Genomic DNA, 12,023 nt, shown 5'->3' with positions numbered 1-12,023 from the left:
GAGCTACTGCTTGGGCAGTTCCCAAAGGGCAAGCTATAATTATCAGATACTCCCAAAATACTATATCTATTTTCAGAAGGTGCTGGGCTTCCTGGATAAAGTATCTCAGGAGCCAAAGCAACAGGTGACAGAAGAAGGACTCTTGCTTTCAAGGACACCATTTCAGGCCCTATCATTTGAGAGGAGTTGGACACCACGGCGAGCTCACGGTTATTACTGGAATGAGACGAAGAGCCTCATGCGTGGAAAACTCCCATACACCCCAGCAGAAAATGCCTTTTTCACTTGGTCTGGGAGCTTCAGCTTTACATTTCAATAAAGCTTTGCCTGCCTTGAAGAGCTGAAGCACAAGGTGAGATTACAAAATCAAGATCGCTAGAGGAGGCAATGCTATCAATGGTATTAGAAAAAGCAGTGATTTCTTAAGGTTTGGCCTTTTCTTCCCTTCATTTCTTCAAGCATTGTGCCAATAAACCAATTACAAGTCATGTCAGAAGCTTTACACCAACACCAACCATGACTTCTCCTTAGGAAGCTGTCTTCTGAAGCAGCTGATGTTGCAAGATATTAATAAATGGTTTTCCATAGAAAGGTCAATTTAAGAAAACTAGGAACATGACATCATTCATCCACATCGCTCATCATCCAGCCCTCACTTCTGTCTTTGGGCCTTGATAAAATCTGTTTACAACCCAATCAAACTCTACAGACGTGAAATAGATATTCTCAACAGGCCCCTCCTCTTCTCTGATGGAAAAAAATCTTATACATGCAGAGCATTCCCACTTGCTCCTCCACAACAATCGCTAGTGAAGGATGCATTAAATCAAGGATGGGAAGCTCCCAGAATCACCAAAAGCAGATGACACGGAACAGAAATTGTCTCCATCATATTGCAGTTTCAACCTGCATGACATTTTGAACTGCTGTAAAAAAGAAACCCACCGAAGATATCACAGACAACATTTTCTGTAAACGAGAAGGGAGCCAGTTAATTCCTGCTATGCAACGAGCAATCCAAGTAGTTGTAACCGTGTATTCAACATGCAAAGTGCTCCACCATGTACCATGGCAGTACGTCCACCCGATGAGGAATTGGGGGCAGATTTATTCCACAAACATTTTTTTCAGACCAAGAGAGGTCAAAAAAGTCATAGATAATAAATTAATTTTCCCAGGAATGAAATACTTTAAGGAATGAGTGGTTTGCCATAAGTGTGACAAACATCAGACTTTGGGGTCCAGCAGCGGTCGTGCCTCACGTGCCCATTTCCCATCTCCTTTTTATCTGCAAGGAGATCCCAGCGTGACAAGATCCGGCTGAGACGTGCAAAGCAAGGTGAGATGACCCATGTTCAAAGTCTCTTTTAGGTGCATTGACCATATCACCACAGAGAAAACTCAAGAAAAACCCCTCTGCAATAATTATTGTAAATAACTATTTAACCAACACAACTGGAATTCAAACCTCATCGCTTCTGATTTCACATGTCAGTATTCAGGGAGAACTCATTGCCGCGGTTATCTTCTGAACTTCACAAAAGACACCTCCTGTTAAGTGATGTGGAAAAGTCACCCTCAAGAGATGTACGACCTACTTGAGTTGCCCTGAGAGAGAAAAAAAGATTTTGTGAAGGTAAATCTGATTTTCAACTTGCGCTAGACAGCGTTGTTCTTGCTTTTGTCACAGAATCCCTGTACTCCAGTCTACCTGCTAACATTAAAAAGGTTTGTTTGGGGTTGTTTAGATTGTAGGAGCACTTGGCCTATCGCTTCCAATTTCAATATTCAAAATATTCTAACATTCAGCAGTAACTGCAGGTGAACTTTTAAAGCATTTGGTTCAAGCAAACTGTTCCCTTCATGACATATAATAATGGCCATTCCAAGGAAGCCATTATAACCATGTGTTGCGTTAAATATTTTCCTCATTTTTCTTAAACATTTCTCTCTTTTAGTGCCAATTACAGCTAGAAGACAACCGGGAGAAATGCTGACACTAAGCCAATCTTTTGCATAAAAAAGATTTCACACTCAATTTACTTCAGCTTAGTCGTAGATATATCAGACCTTAACAGTAGATTTAAAAAATCCCTTTGGCTGTTTCTCCTGAAGTCATATAGCAATAACCTAGAAGGAACACTGCATCCTTAAAGGACTCTATTTCATTTTAAAAGAATATTTCTTACTTTTAACAAAATTATGTGCAGCCTAACCAAGAAAATTAAAGGAAAAAGGTATTTTTCTCCCCAGGATTCTTTTAGGAGTAACCCAAGGTTGTTGGGGTGGGAAGGCACTAGAAGCTTCTTCTAAGAGGATCGTCAAAAGCATCTGCCAGAAGCCGGACTCCCAAACTCACTGAATATCTTTAGAAAACTACCAGCAACTGGATAATTATATTGTGAATAACGCACTAGGATGTAACAAAACCATCCCAGCATCTGAAATGGGAAACCTCGATACTTGCAGGTGTTGCGGTGCCCAGACGGCACGTCTCAGAGAGCAACGTTTCTGGAAGTTCGAGTCTTTTGTTCCTTCTGGTCTTTTGTACTATTACTAGGAAAAGAGAGGGGGGAAAATGACTTGTGCTTTTCTTTTTTTTAATAAACATAATGCTTGAAAGAGAGGCTTCTAAAAAAAGACAGTAAAATTGGACTTTCTTTTTCCTGGAGGACATCTGAAAGGGCAGTGGGGAACCAAGATACTGAAAAATTAGTTAACAGGAGTAAACCTACTGAAAACTGTATTTTATTTACTTCTCCTGACGCTACTTAGTGCCAACTTCTAATATACCTTTCGGGTGAAAGTTTTTCTTTAAAAATTTACCATAGTAACCTCTTTGTTATGGAGACACCATCTATAAGCAAGAGTCCTCAGATATCACCTCCGAAGTCGGGAAATAACAGCCAGGGCATTTCCTAAAATGAGAAATGAGACATAAAGATACAAGCCTTGCATATCCTAAAGATCCACGGCGCTTTTTCTAGTGTAAAAATAAGAGATACCAGGCAATACAGAAATGCTGACCGAAGGAAAGAGTAAAGAGGGGAAGCTGTTGATATACAGCTTGAAATATTCTAATACCAAATGTGGTGAATAATACCTTTTTTTAAACTTTATATATATAGATATAGCCACCACATCACAGTCCTGTGACTCTCCCCTCCCCACCCACCACCATGCATATCGACATCCAGCGTATTTTTAGCAGCAGGACCTTGGTGTACGAGTCCCTACAGGACACGTGAACTCGTGTCCCCAAAGCAGCGCGCTCGGCACGACTGCTCAGGAATAAAGAAACCAAAGGGAGCCCAAATACTACAAAAATATAACTCCAAGTACTAGAAAAATTAAACTCCCTGCAAGAGATGATGCACATAACACCTCCAAGTCCCTTTGCGCTGTGCCCGTAAAGCAAAGGGCTTCTCTAGCTTGTGGTTTCCCCTCAAAAGATTCTTTATGGATTTGAGCAGAACGGGCTTTATTCATCATAAACTCAGCTTACAAGTTCTGCACCCCAGCAGGCAGAAAAGCCTGTCACAGAATTGGACTTTTGTAGGTTGTGCTAAAACCGAAATATCTGCAAATGTCACCCCGCGGGAGAGGGGACTCCCTGTAAAGTCACGTCCACTCGAGCCAAAGACCGTCCCTCAGAAGTGAGCAGCACAGCTGTGGCAATGAAATGACACGTTAAATAGAGAATTGAACCATTTGAAACCCAAACTCTTCTTCAGAGACATCTGTTGGTCTTTATTAACCACCAGGGAGCCTGAATTACATGCAAAATTGGGATAGATCAAGGCACGAGAGAGGAAAAAGAGAAAAAGGGGGGTAAAAAAAAGTGTTTCATTTTTCACTTTGGGATGGTTGGATGGGTTTTCTCATCTGTTGTCAAAGAAATGAATGGCAACTTTTCGGATGCACTAGAAAGCAGAGTCTTTGTCCTTTGCACTTCACTGCTCACCATCTGGTGCGCTCAATTGCACCAGGCAGAAATCAGATTTTTTTTGTTTTAAAGAGAGAACACATCGTGATATTTCACTATTTGTTCCAGCAACTTTCGCATACTAAAACTCTGGGGTCTGGAAATCGTTGTAGCTCCGGTCTGTCACCGATGTAAAAATGGGTTTGCTTACATGTAACCGTGGGATCAGATAACAGCTGCTTCGACGGAAACCGCTGCAACGTGGCGCTGGAGAACAAATTGCCCAGAAGGAAGTTGCTTCCCCAAACACCTGCTCCTCCGTGCAACTGCTGTTCAACGCGGTTCTTCGTCTTGGCAGGAGATGGGACTGGAACTCCTCCTGCAAACTGACCCTGGGACCCAAACCGACAGTGACGGTGTGGGGCGACCTCGTGATTTTAAGCAGATCCTACCTCCGTGCTTGGAAATATCAACCTCTTAAAGCTCTCTGTAGCAAATATATCATATAAAAGTGATTTTTTTTTTAAATTTATTTTTTTGAATGTTTAGCTCGCGATGCTAAATACAGAGGTCACAAGAAATCTCCTGCTTTAGAATGCCGATACTTGGAGGAAATATTTGCAAGTATGTGCGGTGACCAGAAACTTCCTGGTGGGTGATGGGGAAGCAAGAACATGAGGAAATGCTGAGGAAGACACGTCGATGCTCAACGTAGAACAAACTGGTACTGCAAACCACATCTGATTCAGCAGAGCATGCCAACTACAGACTAATTAGCAAGGAAACAGGATTACCCACCTTGATTTTCTTAACATGGAGATGAAACAAACTCGGTGCAGTGCAGTAGCCTCCATAATGACAGTAGCTGGCCTACAAGCAATGCCACAAAACTATAATTTGACCTGGTCAAGAACTCCTGATAAAGGGAACATTTTAAGCCGGAGAAACAGCACAAGGCCGTACAGGCCTTTACTGGTTTGGGTCGATCGCATTATAATTGTCCTGTTATCCATAACATAAAGTTGCCTGGAAGTCAGGAAGATTCTGCACCTCCTCCTGCAGTTCAGTCGATCAGAAAGGGCCTTGATCAGCGCCACAGATGTTTTGGCTCTGAGAAAGCAACTGAAATTGTGATGTGATATTTCCCGTGCGCCACAGTGCCGCTTGGTGAGAGCTGTCTCGTGTGCTCACAGTCCCTTGGGTATCCCGGAGAACTGGGATATCTCCCCTTAAAGGAGCTCTGGCCCCTTGCTGAGTCTCTATTCCCAATTCTTTCTCCAAAATCCCAGCCTTCTTGTATGCCTTCCCATCTGTCCACAGCCTGCATCAGTTCAGGACACATCCTCACCCCTCCCAGTCACTCCACCACATCCTTTTAGTCAGTACAAGAATCTGGGAGAGATGTACAGCTTCACTTGACATGTTGCTTCATAATTTCATAGAATCATAGAACAGTTTGGGTTGAAGGGCCCTTCCCAGGTCCCCCAGTGCCCCCCCTGCCATGGGCAGGGACATCTGCACCGGCTCAGGTTGCTCAGAGCCCCGTCCAGCCTGGCCTGGGATGTCTCCAGGGATGGTTCAGCCACCACCTCTCTGGCCAACCTGGGCCAGGCTCTCACCACCCTCACTGTAAAAAATTCCTTCCTCGTGTCCAGCCTGAATCTCCCCTCTTCTAGTCTAAAACCATCACTCCTTGTCCTGCCATAACACGGCCTTCTAAAAAGTCTGTCCCCATTTTATAAGCTCCTTTCAAGTACTGAAACCCTGCAGTAAGGTTTACCAAGGGCTGCATTAAAAACATGGAGGAAACGGAGAAAAATAACTCCGAACGGTAACACAAAGCTTGTGGTCTTTAGCCAGGATGTTTGAACTAAGACTGATGACTTCTAACAGGAGACCTGGGGGCGGGGGTTCATCATCACCTCCAACTCTAACAACATCTAAACCAGAGCTCCAGATTTTCACTACAGCCAAAAGAGAGCTGGTGCTAATGCGCTGGAGCTTCAAGTTCTGCGTATCTGCCCAAACGTAACCATTTCCTTTAGATGGCATCGCGTGGCTCTGTTGACCCAGGGAGGGAGCGCTGGGTGATTGCCACACAGATAAACTGATGTTACAGAAATCATACTTAACACTGTCAATCTTACCATGGTATCCACTTTCTGAGCTCGAGTTTAAAGCAGCTGGGGGTCCAGCAGTGCTATTGGGGAGCACGTCCCACCCGTAAAAGAATGACAGTGGGTAAAGCAAACCTCACCACAAACCCTTCCGACTGCTGAGGGGTGACGCTTTATTCCACACACAACTGGAGGGCGAAGGGCCACAGCTGAAATTACAATGGCACAGTGTCACCATTTGTCACCCCGTGCTTGAGCTATAATACGAGCGTCTTTGTACGGACACAACGGTGATTACGGTAAAACATTCGAGCTAACCAGCGGAGTGGTCAGTATAAGTCTAACTTGCAAAAGAGTCTCTTCTTCACTTCTTCACTTGGGAGCTTGGTTTTCACCGAGTCCTTTGCTTTCCAGCCACCCAGTTACTTTCTTTTCTTCCCTTTCTTTTTGGTGGAGCCAGGCCAGGGAAAGCCGCGGAGCTCCAGGAAGGCGGGCGCATTGTGGCAGACGTAGTGGGCGTTGAGCATGGCAGCCGGGCTGAAGATATCCGCTCCCTTCGTCCCCTTCTGTCCTTTCTTTTTGGACCTTCTGCCTCTGCCACGCTTGGGTTTGCTACTTTTACCTGCCTGCAGAGAGAAAATGACCACAAAAATGCTCAGTCATAGAATTATAGAATCACTTTGGGAGGAAGAGAGCCTTAAGATCATCAAGTCAAACCATAACCTGAATCTGCTGCTAAACTGTGTCCCTAAGATCATCATCTATATTTCTGTTCAACCCCTCCAGGGATGGTGACTCCACCACTGTCCTGGGCAGCTTGTTCCAGTGCTTTACAACCCCTGCCATAAAGAAATCTTTCCTAATATCCAACCTGAACCTTCCCCTGGCGCATCTTGAGGCCATTTCCTCTCATCCGACACGTTTATTGTCTTATATATCTTAAGATATCCCAGAACAGCTGTTCCACTGCATCTTAGTCCTGGCTTGCAGGCTTAGTTCAGAGCCCCTCGCACCACAGACTCCTGTACTTTGTGGTCATTTTATATATGACTCACAAGCATTAAAACTTTCACCAAATCCATATTTGCTCTATAGGCTATAAGAATCTTTAAAGTCATCAGACATGGCTCGTTAGTGTTCCCCTGTGCTCCTCTCTGTGCAAAATGGAAATCATGTATTCTTTTCAATTGATTTTTTAATTAATGCACTGATACAATCCTGAAGTAAATTAAGCCTGTGTTGTGTGTTCATGACCTGCGAGTGGATCATAAGCCAGAAAAGCAGGTCTCCTTCCTACAGCTGTGGCCTTTTCAAGGCCCTGTGAAATAGTTGTTCTTCTGCCATTAGCAGTAACACAAATCTAAACAGCAGCTCTACCATTCTGTATGTAGGAAGGGGGTGTTGCCAAAAAAATACTCCTGTGAACTCCAGCTGATTAGGGCTGGTGCCTGAACACCCTCTTGCTTCAGAGAGGGATTTGCCAGAGTCCCATTCACTCCCTGGATTGTTTCTTTGCCCATCCTGCCCATCTATTTCTGTTACTTGCCTGGCTTTGCACGCTGCAATTAAACAGATCCTAGCAACTCGTTGGAAAGAATTAGCACAAATACAGCCAGAAAGCCCACATGTTGCTGTCAGCTGGGCATAAACTAAGGGGAGGCAGTATACGTAGAATACTTTTTGTGGTATCAATTCTAAGGAGTCTCTTTACAGCTCTGTACTGTTAAGCGTGACAGAGACAAACATCTGTGCTCTGAGGTGTGAGAACAGTCAGGGGTACAATCTTCATAATCAGCCAGGAACACAACGTGAAGGAATATGTACAGAAAAAAAGTCAAGATTTCTATAGAAAACACACAGAATCACTATCCACACAAGAAAAAAAAAGACAGGCAGAAAGTGCAAGCAGCAGCAGAGGGCAGATTGTTTCCTAAACCTTCAGTCATGCAGACTGCAAACTACATAAATTCAGACATGTACTAGAGAAGGTGACAAGCCTTTTCTGCAGACCTTAACTGGACAGAATTCATTGAATACGTCATGTGCTGGAATGTGCACACTTCACAGATTAGCAGATGCTTATGTCAGATTTTTCAGCCAGTCACCTGAATCACACCCTCTACACACTCCCAGCAGGGTCTCTGGCTGATATTGTGAGCACAAAACTCTTTTGAATTTAAAAAGTGCAAAAAAAGTGCAAAAAAGCGCAAAACTCTTTTGAGTTTTTAAAGTACAATCCAGTGTGACATCTGAACACTCTTCAAAAGTATCGGGAAATCCATGTTTGTGCAGTATTTCCATTCACCCACAAGCAATAAGATTTGAGGCTTTATGAGATATGTGCAAAAATTTTACAGCCTGTAGCCAAGAGCAGCAAGAAAAGCTAAAAATCAGAATCAGGTGCACGCTTGCACACAATGTGAATTCCGGCAGGTCAGTTTATGTCCTGCAGCCTTGGGAAGGAACCTTTTGGATATTAACTCCATTTTCTTAAAAATAAGTATCAATACACTTCAAAAGAATAAAATCTGTCTTACCATGTCCTGTTACTGAGTGGGAGACTGGCTAGTGCTGTGTGGATTTACACACAATCATGCAGTGGGTTACATACTGTGCAACGTATCAGCATCATCCCCCCTAGAGTTAAAGGGGGAAAAGAACAAAATTAGGTAAAGTTAGTCCCGTGCACAAACACGTCGAGGTGTGTCACCCCTAAAAGCGTTTCTTTGCAGACAACCACCTGTGAAGTCACCCACTAACTGCCGAGATTCCAGGACTCTTGAGCTTTTCAGCGAAGCCCTTGAGATTTTCTCTAACAACACAACACTAGACAGGGGGCAAAAGGAAAACCTGAAGCTCAACTCGGTGTCAGCGACCTGCAAAAGGCACCTGAGCTCACCCGGCTGCTCCAGACCCACCTCAGCCCCCCACCCCACCCCGCGTAGCGCAGGCAGGACCTGACCTGTCTCCACAGCTGAAGAAACGAAGCTGTGCAGAGCTTTCCCCACACTCCCCACCTCAAAAAACACCGCTCTACCTGCGGCAGGGCCGGGTCTGGGGCCGGTGACCGGTGCCCGGTTGCAAACTCCTCTCACGGCCGCCGCCGGGAGCGGCCTCCCTGGTTACTTCCCGCGTCGCGTTGCCACGGCAACCCGCCGCACGCATGCGCAGTGGGAGGCAGCGAGGCCGAAAGGGGCGGGGACACGCACTGACGCACCGCCCCTCGCCCAATCAGCTGCCGAAGGGCGGGGGGGCGGGGTGGCGCGCGCCGCCCGTTGCGGTCGCAACTGCCGCCTCAGGAAAAGGGCGGGAAAAGGTTTTCCGGAGCTGAGGGGAGTTTTTGTCGCCGCCGTCCCGCCCTCCAAAAAACACAAAAAAGGCACAAAAGGGCCTGCACCACCCACTGCCAAAAGCACTAAAGCGAAAAGTCAGAGGGAAGGAAGTAAAAAGTGCCACAACGACACAGGGCGGAGAGGAGGAGGGAAGCCAGCGGTGCTTTTCAAAGGTTATGGGACAGACTGGCGTTCGGTGGGCTGTTACATGAATATTCCTGTTATTTGTGGGGGAAAAAAGGGAAAGGATGGGAGAGGGGTGTCTCCTCTGCATCCCTCAGCACCAGGGTCTCACTTGCGAAGTGCTAAAATCAAAAAGCAGAAGTGTAAATTGTCAGCTGGAGCCGAATCGCCTCGTAGAAAAGAATAGCTCATAATTACGCTATTGCCAAACCCCCACACGCCCAGGAGCCTGCCTAGATCATGGGCTTATTTTTATCTCAAACATTAACCTCTCAAAATCCGGTCTCGGTGAAGAGAAGCTGCCAAATTAATGTATACTGTGATTAAGCTATAAAAGATGTACCCATCATTAACTGATTGACACGAGAGAAACGCTTTCTGACCACCTGCAGAACGAGGGGGTATTTTTCAAGTTTTAGATCCTTCTGCATGGCAAGAGGGAGACAGAAGATTAAGCGATACCTTATTTAGAAGCAGAGTGATTAGTTTATATTCAACTAACTATTAATAGTAGTATTGTAATTGAGAAACTAAACAATTATAACTAACATCATCAATTATTTCTTAGTATAGATCTTTGTCAAATTTTTCAAAAATTGTAATGCATATGTAATAATTGTGTGAGTATAAGCAATGCAAGAACATCCAGCCTTTGGAGCCCTTATGGAGGGTGATCCCAGTTCCCCAGTGCTGATAAAATAATGAATGTCGCATAATGGCATAATTGACTCTGCTATTAAGTTTATTTCTTTGTTTCATCTGCCCACAGGATGCACTTCACCGTATTTTAAAGCTCATTAGCCTCGACGAAGTTCAATATTCCTCACTGATCACAAAGCAATTCCTCTGAATTGCACATTCTCCTGGATCCCACTCATGGCAACAGAGAACAGTCATGAGAGCAAAAATTAGAGCATTTTCTGGAGAAAAATATCCGTGATAAGGAAAACATTCTGAGACTTATGTTTTCTATGCTGTCTTACAGCTTGTTCTTGAAAACATGTCACATTTCCAGATTACAGCAGAGAAGTTTTTTCACTGGGTTGAGAAAGAGGTCTGCATCGTATTCACGGTGACGGCACTCAGCTGGTCCGGCACTCAAACACATTACCTTGGAAAGATAAAATGTTGGTTTCCATTAGCTCAATCCCACTCTGCTCAAGGCAAATAAGTCTAATGGTTTCCACTTTCAAAATTGCTTTTCAAAACACCTTCCCCAGCAGCTTCTCGCTCTCCGCTGACACCCACGCATGGCCACGATGGTGGGTGATGACCCAGCTGATGTTATTTCTGAAGTTTTCTTCTTAATTTCTCCATCCAACCTGCGCTCCTGGCTCAACTTTCCCCCTTGATAAAAGAGATGATCATCAGACCTGTGTTTTGCCAAAAAGTGCCTTTGCTTTTCGCATTCCCGATTCCGGAGCTCCTCCTCCAGTCATAACCTGGTACATTTTGCTGTTGCACTCATTCCTGTCATTTAGCCTTCTTTCCTTAATTATTTTCCTTCAAACATCTCCTCCTGACCACCTTCGTCCGTTCTTTCATTGATGCCTTTATTTCTCTTCATGTTTAATCGGGCTTTTGTTTTGTTCTCATTTCTGGGAGTTCTTCTGATCGGTCTTCACTAAACCACATTTTACTCTGCTCACCAATCTGGCTCATTCTCTATATCCATTTCTATTTTCATGCTGAAATGATGTCCCTGCAAACATTTCCACCCCTACCGAATTGCTCTGTCCCCCTTCACTACTTGTACATTCATAGCCAAATATGTTCACTCTTTTATCGGTATTAATAAAGCTCCTTTACCCAGTCCACATACCTTCTAACAACCACATCACAGCGTCCAAAGCAACAGCCAAATGCTTCTTAATCATTATAATTACGTGAGATGGAAATTTGTGTTTGTAATAAGCCCAAAAATCGCTGTCACCGCCAGGAGGAGCCAGAAAGGTGGTCGGATATTTTTGTGAATCAGATTTACAATCCTCTACCTGACTTATTATATTTAAACGTCTGTACAGAGCAGACTATAATATGTACACATTTCATACCAGGGGAGAAAACAAAGGCTGAACAGCTGTTATGTCCAGTAGGAAAATTAAAAAGTAAAGGTAATTCCTGTTCCCAAAAGTGCTTTTTAAAATTAGAAATTGTGAGGCTAATAAACGTGGTCAGAAAGAGCCAAAAGGGACAGTAAAAGAAGCAAAAGACCAAGATGGACCAGGGAAAGGCTTGGTAGTGTAGCTCAGAAAGAAGATCTGCAGATTTTTCTAAGTAAAAGTCTTTTTAATGAGTCTCGGGATGGATAATGAAAGAAATAATGAAGAAAATAACATTTGATTTTTACTGTGTTTAGGGGAAAATTATTTTGTCTGATTTTTATTAACAAACCACGCAGCATAGAAGAAATAATCATAATGACACTCATGATCTCCTTTTAGCAAAAACAACTGGCAAGAGACA

The 12,023-nt window shown here is 44.1% G+C and overlaps 1 protein-coding gene across 1 annotated transcript; it reads right to left on the bottom strand.

Moving 5' to 3' along the window:
• Positions 1-6,326: 6,326 nt before the first annotated feature.
• On the bottom strand, positions 6,327-9,164 carry SMKR1 (small lysine rich protein 1). The gene is made up of 3 exons (XM_065626710.1): positions 9,080-9,164; positions 8,580-8,679; positions 6,327-6,668 (listed from the first exon to the last, which is right to left on the bottom strand). Exons 2-3 carry the CDS (start codon positions 8,580-8,582, stop codon positions 6,465-6,467), a joined length of 207 nt encoding a protein of 68 aa, XP_065482782.1. The 5' UTR covers positions 8,583-8,679; positions 9,080-9,164; the 3' UTR covers positions 6,327-6,464.
• Between the last annotated feature and the right edge of the window lie 2,859 nt (positions 9,165-12,023).

The sequence above is a fragment of the Caloenas nicobarica genome, chromosome 1, assembly GCF_036013445.1.
Source record: "Caloenas nicobarica isolate bCalNic1 chromosome 1, bCalNic1.hap1, whole genome shotgun sequence".
NCBI lineage: Eukaryota > Metazoa > Chordata > Aves > Columbiformes > Columbidae > Caloenas > Caloenas nicobarica.
This window is presented reverse-complemented; position numbering and strand designations above follow the sequence as displayed.